General features: G+C 38.8%; 1 protein-coding gene across 2 annotated transcripts in view; it reads left to right on the top strand.

The window, feature by feature from the left end:
- LOC124392726 (protein diaphanous homolog 1) overlaps positions 1-16884 on the top strand; it is a 129712-nt gene that overhangs the window by 30326 nt on the left and 82502 nt on the right. The window contains exons 2-13 of one of the 2 annotated variants that reach the window (XM_046859899.1): positions 4095-4121; positions 7262-7423; positions 7879-7980; positions 8572-8702; positions 8860-8943; positions 9445-9514; positions 10554-10693; positions 11149-11254; positions 11451-11561; positions 11900-12018; positions 12786-12902; positions 16444-16559. In XM_046859899.1, the coding sequence (XP_046715855.1) occupies positions 4095-4121; positions 7262-7423; positions 7879-7980; positions 8572-8702; positions 8860-8943; positions 9445-9514; positions 10554-10693; positions 11149-11254; positions 11451-11561; positions 11900-12018; positions 12786-12902; positions 16444-16559 (1285 nt within the window). The remainder of the gene's footprint in view (positions 1-4094; positions 4122-7261; positions 7424-7878; positions 7981-8571; positions 8703-8859; positions 8944-9444; positions 9515-10553; positions 10694-11148; positions 11255-11450; positions 11562-11899; positions 12019-12785; positions 12903-16443; positions 16560-16884) is intronic. The other variant, XM_046859900.1, reaches the window with a different exon arrangement.

Raw genomic sequence — 16884 nt, forward strand, 5'->3', positions numbered from 1 at the left:
ATCGGTAAAAATCAAGGGTTATAGTCTGATTTATCTTAAGTGTGTAATCCAGTGTACCAGTGTAGATTTATTCATTGTTAGAGACTCAAAGCACTTTTGTATGTCGCTCTGGTTAAGGGCGTCCACTGAATGCTGCAAATGCATTGGGATGAGATGCACCTGTGTATGGTGCAAACATCTTGAATTAAACAGTGTCTGTTAGTTGAAAATAGAGACGTCTCTGTAGTAATAAAACATTTTATGTCAGGAATGCCCTACCAAATCACCTGTGTGACCATAGCCATTTAAAACAAATGATTGTTTATTACAAATTACGGAAATGTGAATCAGTCCGTCATGTGACAAGACTGAAAGGTTGTCTGATGGTATTAATAGCCATTCATGACCAGGGCTTCTTGGGAAGGAAATGATCCGTACTGTCTGAAAGTAAATGATAATATTGTGCCCTGTCGGTCACAGACACATTGACTAAGCGTGGGCATCTGGGAGCTTGTGTATGTGGAAGAGGGTAGATGGTAGATCGTACAACTATATCTATAATCGCATAACTTGTGTCGTGTCTTTTACATTAGTATTTATTTCGAAAGCACTGTCTTCATCACTCCATTAACCAGACATAAGAACCTTCTTTTTTTTTTTCTTTTCAGAATTCTTATGTTTTGTTTTAAAATTTCCTTCCATGCTTCATTTGCATTTTAAAGCTCTCCATAGAATGTTTTTGCGATAGTCAGAATTATAAAACAAAATATAAAAGCTTGTTTTCCATTGTTTTGGCCACTAGTAAATACATACACCTTGATTAATCAGATTAACTGATCAAACCTCAATTGAACCCTGGATGTAATTAGCATGTATTCTATTTAGCATGTATTAACTGACACGTCTGTGTTACAGGCACTCCGTAGCATTGTGCCACACACTGCAAATGGCAATCTCTGATTAGAGCGGCAGGTCTGTGTGTGAGCGGGTGGGTGTGTGCCAGTGACGTAGTTGTTTATTGTCTGGATGTGAAACTGGATGGATGTATGTGCTGTTAAACCTGATCTGTGTGTATAGTTGTGAAACCAGTGCAGCTTTAAGGGCTGTGGCATAGGAGTGTGTGTGTTTGGGAAAATCTCCAACTGATTCATTGATATGGGAGGATTGCAAGTGTGCGCCAGTGAGTTGTGGTGATCACTGGTGAGCAGGTGTGTGTGTGTGTGTGTGTGTGTGTGTGTGTGTGTTTTACTAAAAAGCGCAATGCACTATGCAGTGTGTACTAAATTAATGTTATTTCTAAGATGCAAGTGTAATTCTGTTTTTAAATGTTAATCAGTGCACTTGCAGTAAATCTTTGCTACATATTGGAGTTACTCATTTCGAATACATTATAATTATAGCCTTAATAATCCCCAATGATAATTAGGAAATTAAATTGGTATGAGGATGTGTTCCCTTTTTGAATCTGGTTCCTCTCAAGGTTTCTTCCTCATAACATCTAAGGGAGTTTTTCCTCTCCACAGTCTGCTTGGCTGCTCATCAGGGATAAATACACATCGTTCACTTCAACTGTTAAATTCTGTAAAGCTGCTTTGAGACAATGTCTGTTGTGAAAAGCGCTATAGAAATAAACTATTTGCCTAAATGACTACTACTTGACTAGCAGTAGAACTTAATGAACAGATATTTAGAATGATGAAATAATACTTTATTAGACACGGAGTACCACAGAATCTTTTCCTGTTCAGTTATTCATCATTTAGTCATCGAAACATTTTGTGTGGTTCAGGGTTGCATTGGATAAATCCCAGAAACATGAAATGTGAGGCCCCGATGAGATCACACACACGATACATTAATATAATGAACAGGAATAGTCATACACAGCTGCTCTGAATATCAGCTCAAGCACACACACACACACACACACACACACACACACACACACACACACACACACAGATGTTCTGATGCTTCATATGAAACTCGCACCACAGATGTTTTGCATGTTATATTTACCAAACTTGTGAATGACAGCGGAAATACATCAGTGCTTCTGGGGTTAATTTATTGTAAAAGGAAATAAATGTGCTCAAGCAATTTCTGTGTTCATGTAATAATGAATTAAATGGATTGATTGTTCAGCAATAATAGATAAACGAGTGTGTAAATTAAGAATTACACAGTGTGGTTAGAAATAATATACTATTATTGTTGATTATAATTATAACACCTCTTTGTTTGGGTAGGCTGATTTTGAAGGAGGAATGATAAATGATAGTATATTGCTATATGAGAATCTCAGGTTCTTGGTCACAGGCCAATGACAGGTTGGAAAAGACAGCAGCCATCTTAGTATCTACTCTTCTCAATGGACGATACTATAGAAATGAAACTTTCTGAATGAAACCAGCACGCCTTTTCTGATGCTGGCTCACACGAAAGCCTGCAAGCAGTTTGCTGAAGACAAACTGTCCAGCATGTGTGGAGACGCCCTGGTGAGGAGAGAATTGTGTCTTGCCTGCATCATGGTCTGGGGCTACATGAGTAATGCTGGTACTGGGGAGCTGCAGTTCATTAACGGGGAACAAGGATTACGACCTGTACCGTGACGTTCTGAAGCAGAACATGACTCCCTCCCTTCAGAAACTGGGCCAGAAGGCAGTTTTCCAACATAATAATGACCCTGAACACACCACCAAGATGACAACTGCCTTGCTGAGGGAGCTGAAGGTGTTGAGTGAAGTATGTCTAAAGACCTGAACCCTATTGAGCACCTGTGGGGGGCATCCTCAAGGTGGAGAAGCACCATGTGTCTAACATCCAGCAGCTCTGTGATGTCAATTATGGTGGAGTGGAAAGGTTCCCAGCAACAACCTGTGCAGTTCTGATAAATTTCATGCCCAGGAGGATTAAAGCAGTGATGGATAAAAATGTGCTCACACTTTTGTTGCCAGTTAATTAGAAAATGATGGCTGTATGTTGTTGTTTTTACAGGACTTTCAATCTGTACCGCTTTACAAGCTGCACATTGACTACATTTCTATAGTATTGTCCCTTGAAGAGAATAAAATGCTTGCTGAAAAGGGAGGGGTGTTCTCACTTTTGTGAGATACTGTATGTAGTAGACTTAAGCAAGATTTTGATATGATGCACAAAAATTGCCTTGGGGGCTGCTATGTAGCTCTTGATACATTTGACGAAACCACTGATAAATCTGGATCTTAACAAACGAGTCTTCTTACATATTCGATATACAACATACCAAGAGCATGTGATTGGGAAAAAAGACATACCTGACAAAACACTCATTTATGTGTCTGTTTTAGGAACATGAGTTTTCTCATTGTGAGTAGTTGGATGACTCCTTGTGGCATTAGAATTGATTAGAATAGATAATAAGTTGACAGCTCTTTACTACCGCAGTGGTCATGTACCTCTAAATACCATTAACATTTCAACAAGTTTTTCTGTTGGGCGTTTTCCTCTGAGCAGTGCTGTTTTGTGTAATCCATTGTGGTCTTATTTATTTATTTATAGTTGTTTTTTGGTGACGGTGTTATTTGAGGCGATAAAAAGTTCTTTTTTATTTAAGTAGAAGATTTGTGCAGAGAGAGTGTTCAGTGGACACATTTTACACACTTATTTCTGCTTAGTTCAGCTCCACTGTGCTCCACAATGTTCTTTCTAGTAGAACATTACAGGAAGCAAGCGAGTGTGTTCTCACTTTCTGTACACACACACACACACACACACACACACACACACACACATACAGACAGTGTATATATTTCTGCAGCTTTTCTTTTCTCAGGATTGTGTACAGAATGTGTTTGCTGTGCTGCCCTGCCCTCTTGTGGCCAATTAAAAATATTACATGTTATTGCAGAATTTAATTTAATTTCTTTAACTTGTACCTAAATCTTTCTGCTTATCTATTAATGTTCAGATGCTAATCATGTATGCTAAATTGTTTTGTTGACTGTTATCTCACTGCTCTTGTGGTTTAATGTTCTCTGATGTGTGGTTCGGTCGATAATGTAAAACCTGTAATCTTCAGGATAAATAATTTCTATTGGTCTTTTCCTTTTCTCCCCCCCTCCCTTTTTGTACAGACCTTCAAAAGACTCATTCCTGACGAGGTAGGTGTATAATTCAGTGTGTTCCCACCCCATTTACAAGCATACACACTGTGTGTATGTGTGTTTGTGTTGCTTGCCTAACTCCCCTCACCCTGTTCCTTCCCTCATATAACAGCACACGTGACTTATATCATCACTTTCCATCACCTCTATCACCACCATCACCATTCCTGTTGCCCTTTCGTCCATACCCCGTAACCTGAACATATTGTTATGAGCATCTGTGTGTGTGTGTGTGCGCAGTGTCTAGCAGCACTGCTTCATGTGATAAAACATGCCCATGTTTGTCGTGAGGCCCTGTGAAGCACCCGGTGTTTAAGATGCATTCTGGAAGATTAGGAATGTGTGCTACTAATAATAAACTGTATACAGATTTTAATCTCCTCACTGAGCTGCAATACCTCCCCCTCTGCATGTTCAAACCAGTCAGCGTTTTAAAGGAATACTCTGGTTTCGCAACCTCTGTCTCGCTGTCTCCTTAGATTTAAATCAGGCACTAGCCAGACTTCAGATAACAATTATGAACTCATTGCAAAAAAAGTGAGGGTCAACTTTGCTGAACAAGCTTGTTTCTCAGAGAACATTTGTTAGAATGAACTGAAAATCCGACATCACTACCCGAGCTCACTAATGCTGTGATAGCTGAATAAGCAAATCTCCACAGCCATGCTTCAAAACCTAGTGGAAAGCCTTCGCTGAAGTTTATTTTATAACTAGGGAAGAGGACAAAATCTATAATAGGATGTTGAGAATGCTCATACAGGTGTGACGGTCAAAGCTTTGGGCATTTTTATTCATGTCTTATAGAAAATGAAATCTACAGTTGATTTATTAAAAGGGGAATTTGCTTAGATTTTAAAACAGAAGTTATTAAAGAGAACAGCTGTTAGAGTTAAAGCTGTGCATGTTCATGAAGAAGGACATAAAGATTTCATCACCAGCACAGATGGCCTGTAATTCCCGCCGGTGGTTTATCGGTTCATTGTAGTGGAGCCACGTGCTTAATGATGCCACATGATGCAAAACATGCGCTTCATTTTTTTTTCTTCTTCTTAAAATCTCCCCACTAGAGGTTTTCTTTGGGAGTGATGAGGATGGACAAGATTAGAAATTAGTTTATTAGAGGGACAGCGCATGTAGGACGTTTTGGTGACAAGGTGAGGGAGGCGAGATTGAGATGGTTTGGACATGTACAGAGGAGGGACATGAGTTATATTGATAGAAGAATGCTGAGGATGGAGCCACCAGGTAGGAGGAAAAGAGGAAGGTCAAAGAGGAGGTTCATGAATGTGGGGAGGGAAGACATGCAGGTAGTTGGTGTGAAAGAGGCAGATGTAGAGGACAGGGTGGTATGGAGACGGATGATCCGCTGCGGCAACCCCTAATGGGAGCAGCCGAAGAAGAAGAACCACCAAATGAGTTTTGTGGATAGTTCCAAATATATTGTTGAATAGTGCCTGCCTTGACCATATCGCCAAACATTTAAATCTTTAAAGTAGCTTTTATGAAAACCTAAATCATTTCCAAAAGGTGAGATTATTCAGAATTACACAGACATTATAAAGCAATAGATAGAGATTAGAATGAAAAACACTGGAGTATTCCTTTATAAATTAAATGCTGAGTCTTTTTTATTTGCACGGTAAGAAGCAACCGGAAAAGATTTCATTCAGTATTATCTTTCAGAATGCACCTCTACACTAATCTACACCTCTGTGCAGCAGAGTTGTGTCTCGGAGCACAGCCTTTGATGTCCTGTGTGTGTGTGTGTGTGTGTGTGTGTGTGTGTGTGTGTGTGTGTGTGTGTGTGTCTGTGTGCTTTCATGTAGTGGTCAAATTGTGTGTTTAGTCTGTAATGTTTTAATTCAAGTTTTTAGGTCCCCATGTGAAATGAAATTCTTTTAGTAATACAGATTAGGATCAGATTCAGTGTGGTGAGTTTTGTTGAACTGTAGTGCCACCTACTGGTTGCTCTGTTATATTTCATATGTGTTTGATGTCTGTGATGTTACAAGGTTAATGTAGTTAACAAGCGGAGGAATCTTGTACCCCTCACTTTAGCGGTACATTAACTAAATTACACACTTTTACACTGCTTTAGGTTGCTCAGCAGTCTTAATGTTTACTTCATGCTTCTGGTAAATACAACAACGGCATATTCAAAGAGTTGAGCAGTCATGGTAACAATATAAATGTGCAATATCAATATCATGTGTAAGATTAATGTTGAGTATAGCTGTTGGGACTGCATTACACTAAACAAATCAAAACTTTCTCAAGCCAAGTCTTGTAGATTTTTTCATTTCTAGCTAAGAGCTCACCTGTTCAGACTTGAATCATTTTGTATTACCAATAAAATCTAATAAATGTAACTGATGTTTAGTTAAGAGTCGTATCAGTTGTATGCTGATAGGCGTGACTGAATTCTTAAAGGCTCCGTAGCGTGTGCTTACTGCTGAGTCTCCAACAATTCTGGACACACCAGTAGCTCTTTACTGAGAGCAAAGGTGATGATAATTCTGTAATTCATTTAGTAAACATTTCATTGTAAAGCTGAATTAAACTGTTCTTGTGGGAAGACCTGCTTGGAAAAAAAGTAACAGAGCCTAAAAAATCAAAATGACTTTCTAATTGTCATTCCACACACAATCAGATTCAGGTAGAGGATCTGGCCAGTGTTGGCAAAACTGAACATTAGTCATGTTTTTGATAATAACATTTCTATATATAAATAAAATGTTATACTCTGAAAATGTTTGTGTGTGATGACTTTAGTGTTTAGTGAGGCTGCATGTTTCTCTTCTAATACATGCTACATTAGCTTTGTAGCTTCAGAGGTCAGTGTTAGACACAATGAGAAGACCAGAAAAAACTGAGCATGGCAGTATATTAGAATATTCACTATCTATAGTAAATATCTGAATACATGATATTAATTGTACTTATTGTTGTATGTGGAAAATGGTTGACCCTAATGCACACTGGAAGTGGGTGCTGAAGTAAGACTGGAGCACAGCTGTGTGTTTGGAGATGTGTTGGCGAATGCAGTGATTGCAGCTGCCGGGTTCCATACCCAGTGACTTCTGCAGAGTACTGTTAAGTGTCCTCACTCTGACCTTCGGCTTTTAACTGTGTGGCAGCTGGAGAGGTTTACCAGCATGCGGATAAAGAAGGAGAAGGAGAAGCTGAGCACTGCGAGTCAGAGACACTCCACTGCTGCGCTGTACGAGATCCCATCCCAGGGTGCCATGCTGCAAGACCACAGTGATGACTATGTCCTGGAGCTCTTTGAGCAGATGCTGGTGAGATGTGGATTTAGCTGAATGTGTGTGAGAGAAGCTTTAAACAGCATTTGATTTTAAACAGGCTTGTGGATTAGAATATTAACAAGCTACAACATTTATAAATCTTCAGACAGTGTGCACACTAGCAATAAGACTACACCACCCATGCATGCCACATAAACCACTCTACAGTTACTTTTAGCAAGCCATCTTATTAACATTTTATAAGATTTTAAATACTTCCATATAATTGTTTTTCATTTTTAATTCATTAATATGATTCTTATGTGTGAATAAAACAGTTTAATTAACAGTTTTCTAGTGTATCGGAATAATTGACCAGATTATATGCAAAACTGTCACACAATTGACCTTTTTAATCACAAAGTCCTTCAGCGGTGCTAGCTCTCTCTCTTTCTCTTTCTCTTTCTCTCTCTCTCTCTCTCTCTCTCTCTCTCTCTCTCTCTCTCTAGGTGGACATGAATCTGAATGAGGAGAAGCAGGTGCCACTGAGACAGAAGGACATCACCATAAAGAGAGAGATGGTCTCTCAGTATCTACACACATCTACAACTGTAAGCAGCACACACACACACACACACACACACACACACACACACACACCAAAAAAAAAAAAAAGGCCTGTTACTGAGGACAACCTCTAGGTCAATCAATCCTAGCCTGCACTCTGGAGACCCCTTGTGGTGTACCAGTGCCCTTACAAGTAAAGTTGAAAGACGTCATTGGTGACTTTCCAAGATGAATAATTTTTATTGGATTTTATCTGCTACAGATATTGAAGTGGATAAAATACTGCATAGAATTCAGATTTAAAGAAGCCACTTAGATTTTAGACTAGTAAATATTTCAAATATGAACAACATTTTGTGTTAATTAAACAGTCCAGCAGATTAATTGCTGTTTGACTTGAAATCTATTTTAAATCTTTACTTCTCTCTGTTTCTCTAATAACAGAAGTGCATTTTGCATATTGATTGCACATTATCTGATTTTCATTTGATTATTTCTGACTCGAAAGCAAATCAAGGGACATAGATTATGTCATGTTAATATGGATATTGGATGTGTATGAGCAATGAGGTTCACTTTGTAATTCTAAGATATTTATTTATATTAATTGTGTGTGCGTGTGTGTGTGCGCGCAGAGCCGGAGCCAGAAGGAGAGCTCCAAGTCTGCTGTGATGTACATTCAAGAGTTGAAAACTGAACCCAGAGACACACAGCTTCTGAGCTGCCTTGAGTCTCTACGTATCTCCCTTAATAACAACCCAGTCAGGTAACACACACACACACACACACACACACACACACACACACACACACACACACACAAAACACTTGTGTACACTAAAACCTGTGCATATTCTTATGTATAAACCATATTATACGTATTAAGAAGTATAATGTTAACTTGTGTTTCTGTGTGATCACAGCTGGGTGCAGACATTTGGAGAGGAGGGGTTGATTTTGCTCCTCAACTTCCTCAAGAAACTCCAGGATGAGAAAGAAGAGTACCCGTAAGACAATCACATACATGCACACTTCTATTAGTGTAATTATGTGCAGCAGGTTCATATGAATGAGATCTAAAATTTATGAAACTTATTGAGACCACAGACAAAACCCCAGTGCGATAGTTTTCACCTTTGATTCCTTGATATATCATTATTATTTAATTTTTAATTTCATTTGTTTAGTTTTTTTTATATTGATTTCGGGTAACTGAAACAGATTATGCATTAAAACATCAGCTCTGTGTGAATTGCACAGTGGCTGGTAATAAGCATGGGACTATGGCATTAGAGTTGGATATAAGCAAAGCATAAAGCACTTTTTGACAATGTGGGATTTGTTTGTATCTAATACAATTATAGCTGCTGTACTGTACATGTTTTAGAAGTAAAATAAGAGTCCTGCTGTGTTTTATTTTCTGCACTTTATCTGTCAGTCACTTCTGCAATGCTGTTGCTTATAGTCATTGATCTCTCTCTCTCTCTCTCTCTCTCTCTCTCTCTCAGTAACTCTGGTGTTGGAGTAAAGTGCCAACATGAGATCATCCGCTGCCTCAAAGCCTTCATGAACAACAAGGTGAGAGGATACACTCTGCTTGGCAGGTGGATTACAGACTCTATAACTGATGCACTGCAACTCTTCAGCTCACAGCTTAGGCACTTGCTATAGGGATTTATGTGTAAGGCTGAATTTATGGTAATATGTCTTTAAACTCCAATCTGAAACCAGTGCAATCACTTGACTGGTAAGTTTCATAAAATAAAATCTTTCATATTGCTTTTTAACCAGCTAATCTCTGTAGATCTAAAAATCCTATTCGAAACAGACAGTGGTGTTGCACAAAGATGTAGCATCGATCTTGAACTGCTTTCTGCCTCATATATGGCCCTTACCTGCTCCATTCAGCTCGTCCTTAATCTATATTTCAGTCCTGTGTGCCAATGTGTCACAATGTATTTAGTTTAATTAGTGATGCCCAAATTATGTACAATTAAATAAACAAGATATTTGATATATTTAGTTTTTCTTGTCTTGTCAAACACATTTGATTTGTATTAATTTACACTAAACGGTAATATAAAAGTATTGGGAAACTTCCATGAAGCTTCTGCTGCACAGGTTTAGTGTTGATATTATTGGAACTTTGGCACCCTTCAGCTATGGCATCCTTGGAGTGACATAGCGACTTGTAGACACCATGCTCTTCATATGATCTTCAAATTCGTGGTTGAGTCTATTTTTCAAAATTAGCACTTAACCGTGGAATATCTTGCAGGACTGAAATTTCATGAACCGACTGACAAAGATGGCATCATATCACAGTAACACTCTTGAATTGACTAAGCTTTATGGAGCCCCCCCGCCCCCCTAAAAAAAAGCTAAGCCAAGTGTTAAAAATAATACACTTGCTGCAATAGGTTTGATTTAAACACCTGAATTAAAAAATATAGGTTTTTAAACATTGAGCTCTTTATCTGCCTAAGTACATCTACAAGTTATTGCATGAAGTTTTAATTAAAATGCAATAAATGTGATATTTTTTTGTAATCTGAGACTTGTTTCTGAGCTGGATGAGGGCACTTGTATTACATATAAATTTCCTGTTATTCTTCAGTACGGTTTGAAAGCCATGTTGATGTCAGCTGATGGAATTCCTCTCCTGGTGCGAGCCATAAACCCCAGAGTCCCTCATATGATGGTGGACGCTGTCAAACTTCTGTCAGCCATCTGCATTCTCGATCACCCTGAAAATCTGTAAGTGTCTGTAGGACTGTGTCTCTGTGTGGTGGTTTTGGAAAACAGGGAACACTGTAATAAAGATTTTATATTGCTTTAGTTTATTTAACTGAAGTAATAAAGATTGAAGCTTCTAGATATACTCCTGGCAGCAATGTTATTCTTTGTTATGGAAGTAGAGCAGTACCATAATAAATTACTGTAACAATACTATAAACTGGTAAAACATTGAGTGTTAGTTTATTATACATTACAACGTTTATACATACATTGTTTAAAAAAAATAGATTTGCATATGTTCTCAAAATGCTGATAGTCAGTATATAAAAATGAAAAGGACACTAGTTTCAGTAGTGTATAAAATGTTTTATTTGATGAAAAACGCTGTATAAATATAAAGAAATGTGTAAAAGTCTCTACAATGGTGGATTAGTTGTGAATTGTAAAGGATGAGTCTGTGACTTGTATTGCAGTCATGAGCGTGTGCTGGAGTTTATAACTGCACTGGCTGAGGAGAGGGAGATTGAGAGATTCCAGCCCCTGCTGTCTGGCATGCACAAGCCCAATATAGCTCTCAAGGTAACACACAGATGTGCTTTAATTAGCAAGGATCTACAATATATATGTAATTAAGTCTTTTATGAACGCAGCCCACATTTGTTTTCTTTTGTTCTTTTCTTTTTTTTTTTCTTTTCTTTCTGTTGGAACACTAAAAGTCACTGAAAGCTGCTTAGATTGTGAGTTATCTGTACACCTGTGTGTGTGTGTGTGTCAGGTTGGCTGTATGCAGCTCATCAATGCTCTGATCAGCAGAGGAGAGGAGCTCGACTTTAGAATTCACATACGCTCGGAGTTGATGAGACTGGGCCTGAGGGAGCTGCTCGCTGTGAGTTACATTCACAAATGCTACTGTAGTTAATGAGACCAAACACACACTTCATTGTGCTGAGTGTAACATAAAGCTCTATGATTCTTAAGTCACAAGCAGGTGTAAAGCATCACTTCTATATCTGAACCCTCACTGTACAGGTCATGGTTTATCATCATGCGTTAACAGACAAATTTTAAAAGCGATCTTTAGATATGTTTGATATTATTTATCATATACAGTATCTCACTGGTCTGTATTAGATTTAATCCTAGCTCATCTCTGAAAACAAAATATAATAAGTAATCGTAAATGTAACATAACGTATGTCTACAATGTGTGCGTGTTATGAGCAGGAAGTGAAGAACATCGAGAATGAAGAGCTTCGTGTGCAGCTGCAGGTCTTTGAGGAGCAGGCTGAGGAGGACTCGGACGACCTGCGTTCCCGCCTTGAAGATGTGCGCATTGAGATGGAATATCCTTCCGGTTTAAGGGCATTAAATATATAAGTCAAAGGTCATAACAGATCAATTCAGATTTTTTTTTTACCATGCAATACAGAATACTGGATAACTGGACCAGTAACAGAGTTTTTAGTTGTATAGAATTTAGCATTGAAGATTGGCACCGTCAACAACTGTTATTAGCTGTAACACACAGACAAAAAGAAAGAAGATGGATATAGATGTGACACTATACTGTATTTTTAGTGCTAACAAAATGGGCTTGAATTACATTTTACAATGACGGCATAAAATCTAGTCTTTTAATCTTGTTTTATGTGCAGTGTAAAGTAGTTGTTTTTATGTAGTTCTTGAACTGACCACCAGGTGTCTCAAAGGTTCCCAAAACAATGTAAAAATAAATCTTAATTTTTTTTTGTTACATTTGCCAATTATTTTTGATACAACAATTTTACTTTGCAAATTAACTTTTTTTTTTAATGATACACTTATACACTATAAAAAAAAATTCTTTAAAAATGTATTGTTTTGAAGTTTAGCCAACAGGTGGTGCATAAAAGACTAGCTGTGATCTAATCTGCCTGTACTTTTCTCACACTATACATTAATGTTAATGTAATTGGTCCTCTTGGGAACATTGCTAGTACATTACATTCACAGTACCTTTAGAACAGAGGGGAAAGTTATTTATATTGCAAGTGATGTTTCTCTTCACTGTCAGTACACCTTTCTTGTTTTTATCTTGTATTGTCATCTTCCTTAACAGCGTGTTGTTTACTGATGTATCAGAAGTGTTCCAGGTGTTGCTGAATACTGTGAAGGATTCGAAAGCTGAAGGCTACTTCCTGTCCCTCATGCAGCACCTGCTGCTAGTGCGCAATGACTACTTGATTAGGTACGGCCTCTAGCCTTTTACCTTTCGATGACCTTTCTGTGACCTTGAGAGCTGTGTGAGTGGGGCGAGGATGAGCTGCAGAGACTGGGGAATGTAGACAGAATGAAGGATAAAGTTCTAATGTTATAAAAGTGTATATTCAACATGACCAATATCCCACTTTATCCTTATTTTACCAGCGAAGAGGGAGATTTAATTAATGAACATAAACAGTTTGTCTATCCAACATAAACAAGCTGAACAACCAGGGGAAAGTAAAACAAGGATGTTTAGCTGTACTTTTACCTGTTCAAAGTACATGACAAATATATTAACTTTGCCACCTCGCTGAAGGGAAATGTATATAACTAACAAAACAAGTCCCATTCATTTTTCCCTGTGTGAGATTTTCTGACGTGCAGTAACCCAGCCAAGTAATTGCACTGCTTCTTTCTGTGGTTCACATATTCTCCAGGAGTCTGATAAAAGGGAGGCATAAGGGTTGATTTTTGCTTGTGCATCTGCGACTTTATCAAAACATTATAAACTACCAGTTTCACATATTGAATATGTATTGAGTCTTTAATGGAAAAAAAGCCCAAACAAAAAAGTAGCACTAACACTGTAGGAATGGTTAAAAAAATGCTACGTGGGCATGATTTTGCTTTAAAAAGTCTTAGGGGTAAAATAAAGAAATGCTGTGCGATCAATTATAAACAGTCAATTTCTATCTAATCCTTTTAGAAATTGCATTACTGTCTAATGCCTTTGTGACCATCCCAGGAAATCAAAGTAAACAAATAAGATTTTAAATGACTATTATTGCAGATTCATATGACTGTTTGTTTGTTTTTTTTTTTGCTTTTTGCCCAATTCTCAACGTGTAGTTATTTCTCTGGATGGAAGTGGGTTAGCGTAATCTATATACAATGCTTACCCATAATCCTCCTCTGGTTACCCTGCATCACAGATATATGCTTAGAATCAGGCCTTATGGTCAAAACTATGTGGACGCCCAACTATAAAATTCAGTATGTGGCAGAGGCACACACTTGGATAGATTGCAATGTTCACTTGAGCCTAGAAACCTGTTCCAGTGTGACCGTGACCTTGTGCAGGTGTGTGTGCATGTGAGCTCCATGGTTTGTACAGGATGGAGTGCAACATGTCTGACGAGCAGCATATCTATCTTCAGTGTGGCGGTAGCTCAGTGGTGAAGGCATCCAAGGGTCATAAGTTCAAATCCCAGCCACATAAAGCTATCACTCCTGGGCCCCTGAGCAAGGCCCCTAGTGCCGTAGCTGCTTTTTTTTTTTTTTAAATAGTCTGCCAAATGCCTTAAATGTAAAGGTGTGCTCTGATATGTTCTGTCAGAAAGTCTTACACACTGGCTGTGCTTCTAATGCCTGCTTCAGTGATGAACTGTTCTTACATCATAATGGTTCTTAATGGGCAGATTGAGGAAACTCGATCCTGCTATAACTTCCTTTTTAATAATTTTTTTCATTCTGGCAGGCAGAAGTCTACACCAGGCTTAATTTATTTACCTATCAGAAGGCTGCTGTAATTTATGTTGATGACTGATCTACTTTATTTGGTCAGTTTGATTCAGACTCATCACACTTGCAATCTTGTGATCTTTTGCACTTTTATATCCTACGCTTGCTGAAACAGAAAGAGCAGCCTTACAGAGAATGAATTTGCGTTCACTGTGCACTTTTCCCTCACGAAGGAATGCGAAGTGCAAAGTAAACTGCGGGCTAAAAGAAGTTGGAGACATGTAAAAGAAAAGATGTAGGATTTAATTATATAGATCTTCCCGTCCACAAAGCGCAGCATTGAATTGGTGTAGGAGCAGAATGGTCTCCTCGCCGCTGATTGTATGATTGCGAGACTTACAGCATATCTGAGTGAGGCGACGTGAGATAAGCAAAAAGAAAAAAATAGAATCGATATACCGATGGAGGGAGAGGAAATGAAAGAGACGAAGCTTTTAATTGATGTGTGGTGGCAGGCTTATACAGTTGCTATCGGCGACCGTACACGCATACTTGATTGAGAGTGGCATTTTTGGATAACACACACACACATACACAAAGTGTTAGCAGATGAATTGCACCTAACTTCTTATTTGACTGCATTACAAGCTAAAGCAGAAATATGCTTTATAGAGGTCTTCTGTGGCTGCAATCCCAGTCTCTCACACGTTTTTCACTAAAGATTGCTTTGAAACGGACAGGCGCAAAGAGACAGAAATCTAAACCGATGATGATGTTAGAGGAGGAGAGAAGATTTGATGAGAGAGAGCGTGAGAGATAGAGGGAGAGGGTAAATGGTTTTAGGTTGTCAGACTTGTTGCTTTTTTCTCGTCAGCTTGATGTGATCTGACAGGCAGGAAATTGAAGTGTCTCTGTCTGTCCAGTGGGGGTTGAGTGTGTGTGTGTGTGTGTGTGTGTGTGTGTGTGTGTGTGTGTGTGTGTGTGTGTGTTTGCTCGTGGCAAATGAGTGATGAAAGAGTTAAACAGCATAGACAACACTTCACACTTTCAAAATGTGAGCGCACGCGCGTTGTTTGACTAGCGTCACCTTTGACATTGTTGATGCCTGCATTTCCGTTTTTTTCCCTTTCTCTCGCTGCGTCCATCCCGTTCTATCATTCTTTCCACCTACTACATTTTCTTTCTCTCTCACCAGGTTTGTGTTTTGCACAATGCTGTAACGGAGCACAATTTTGAAGGATCGATAATAGAAATGAAAAGGACATAGATTGGCAGGAATGTACGGCTGTAACAGAAGGGTTGTAATGAAAGAAAAAATTGGGGTCTTGGAAGTTGAAAGAGAAAAAGGTCAGTGGAAGAGAGGAAATGATTTTTTTTTTCCTTTTCTTTCCAATTTGCAGTACAAGATATTGGATGTTTTTCCTAGACAATGGAAAAATCCGTAGCAAAAAACCGTCACTAGATGTCTCTCTCGCTCCATCGAAGAAATATTCGAGCTGGTGGTGGGGGGGATGAAATGGAGGGAGGAAAAAAAACAAGTAGAAAGACTGATACCAAATAAAGTCGAGAGAGAGAAACCGCTTGGCGTAAAATGAAAGTATTGAATTACTTTCACACCAGGTCACAATGCCAGACTCTTCACAAATGGAGTGTGTCTGCAAGCCCATCAAATATCTGACCATCAGGACACATACACACGCACATGTAGTCCTATAGACTGTGGAAAGGTTGAAGAGGTGGAAAAAGACTTGAACTCTTTTTCTCGGCGTACAAAATGAACGTCTAGACACTACACTGCTGTGCTCTGTATGCTCATTGTGCCCATATATAAACTTCAGCCTTGGTTTATATGTGCTTCAAAGCCTCTTAGTACGCTCAAGGTCAAAGCCAGAATGCTTTTTATTTCCGTATTGATTAATTCACTCATTACTGTCCGTCTTTAATAATGGCCTCTGCACATTGTCTCAGGGATGCGATCCATGTCTCTCAAGGTTGCTCTAAGACCAATTTAAATCTATTGCCTCTCTCTCTCTCTCTCTCTCTCTCTCTTTGTCTTGTCACAGGCCACAGTACTACAAGTTGATTGACGAGTGTATAGCACAGATCGTGCTCCACAGGAACGGCTGCGACCCAGATTTCAAATGCAGAAACCTGCAGTTGGACATCGAATCACTCATCGGTAAAACACAAACTCCCATCTACAGTTAATGACTGTGTATATGTAGGCTCTCTCCACATGGAGGCAGCACAGAGCATTCAAGGTTAGAGGACACAGAGTGACCAGTTTTTACAGTGCTTACAAAATCTTTCTTTCTTTCGGCTTCTCCCATTAGGGGTCGCCACAGCGGATCATCCGTATTCATGATCCGCATGTTCGATTTGGCACGTTTTTACGCTGGATGCCCTTCCTAACGCAACCATCCCCATTTATCCTGTATACTTATAGTTGTATTCATTCATTCATTTATCCAAAGCGCTTTAAAGCTACGCATGCACACACTTCA

Source organism: Silurus meridionalis, chromosome 10, assembly GCF_014805685.1.
Source record: "Silurus meridionalis isolate SWU-2019-XX chromosome 10, ASM1480568v1, whole genome shotgun sequence".
Classification (NCBI taxonomy): Eukaryota; Metazoa; Chordata; class Actinopteri; order Siluriformes; family Siluridae; genus Silurus; species Silurus meridionalis.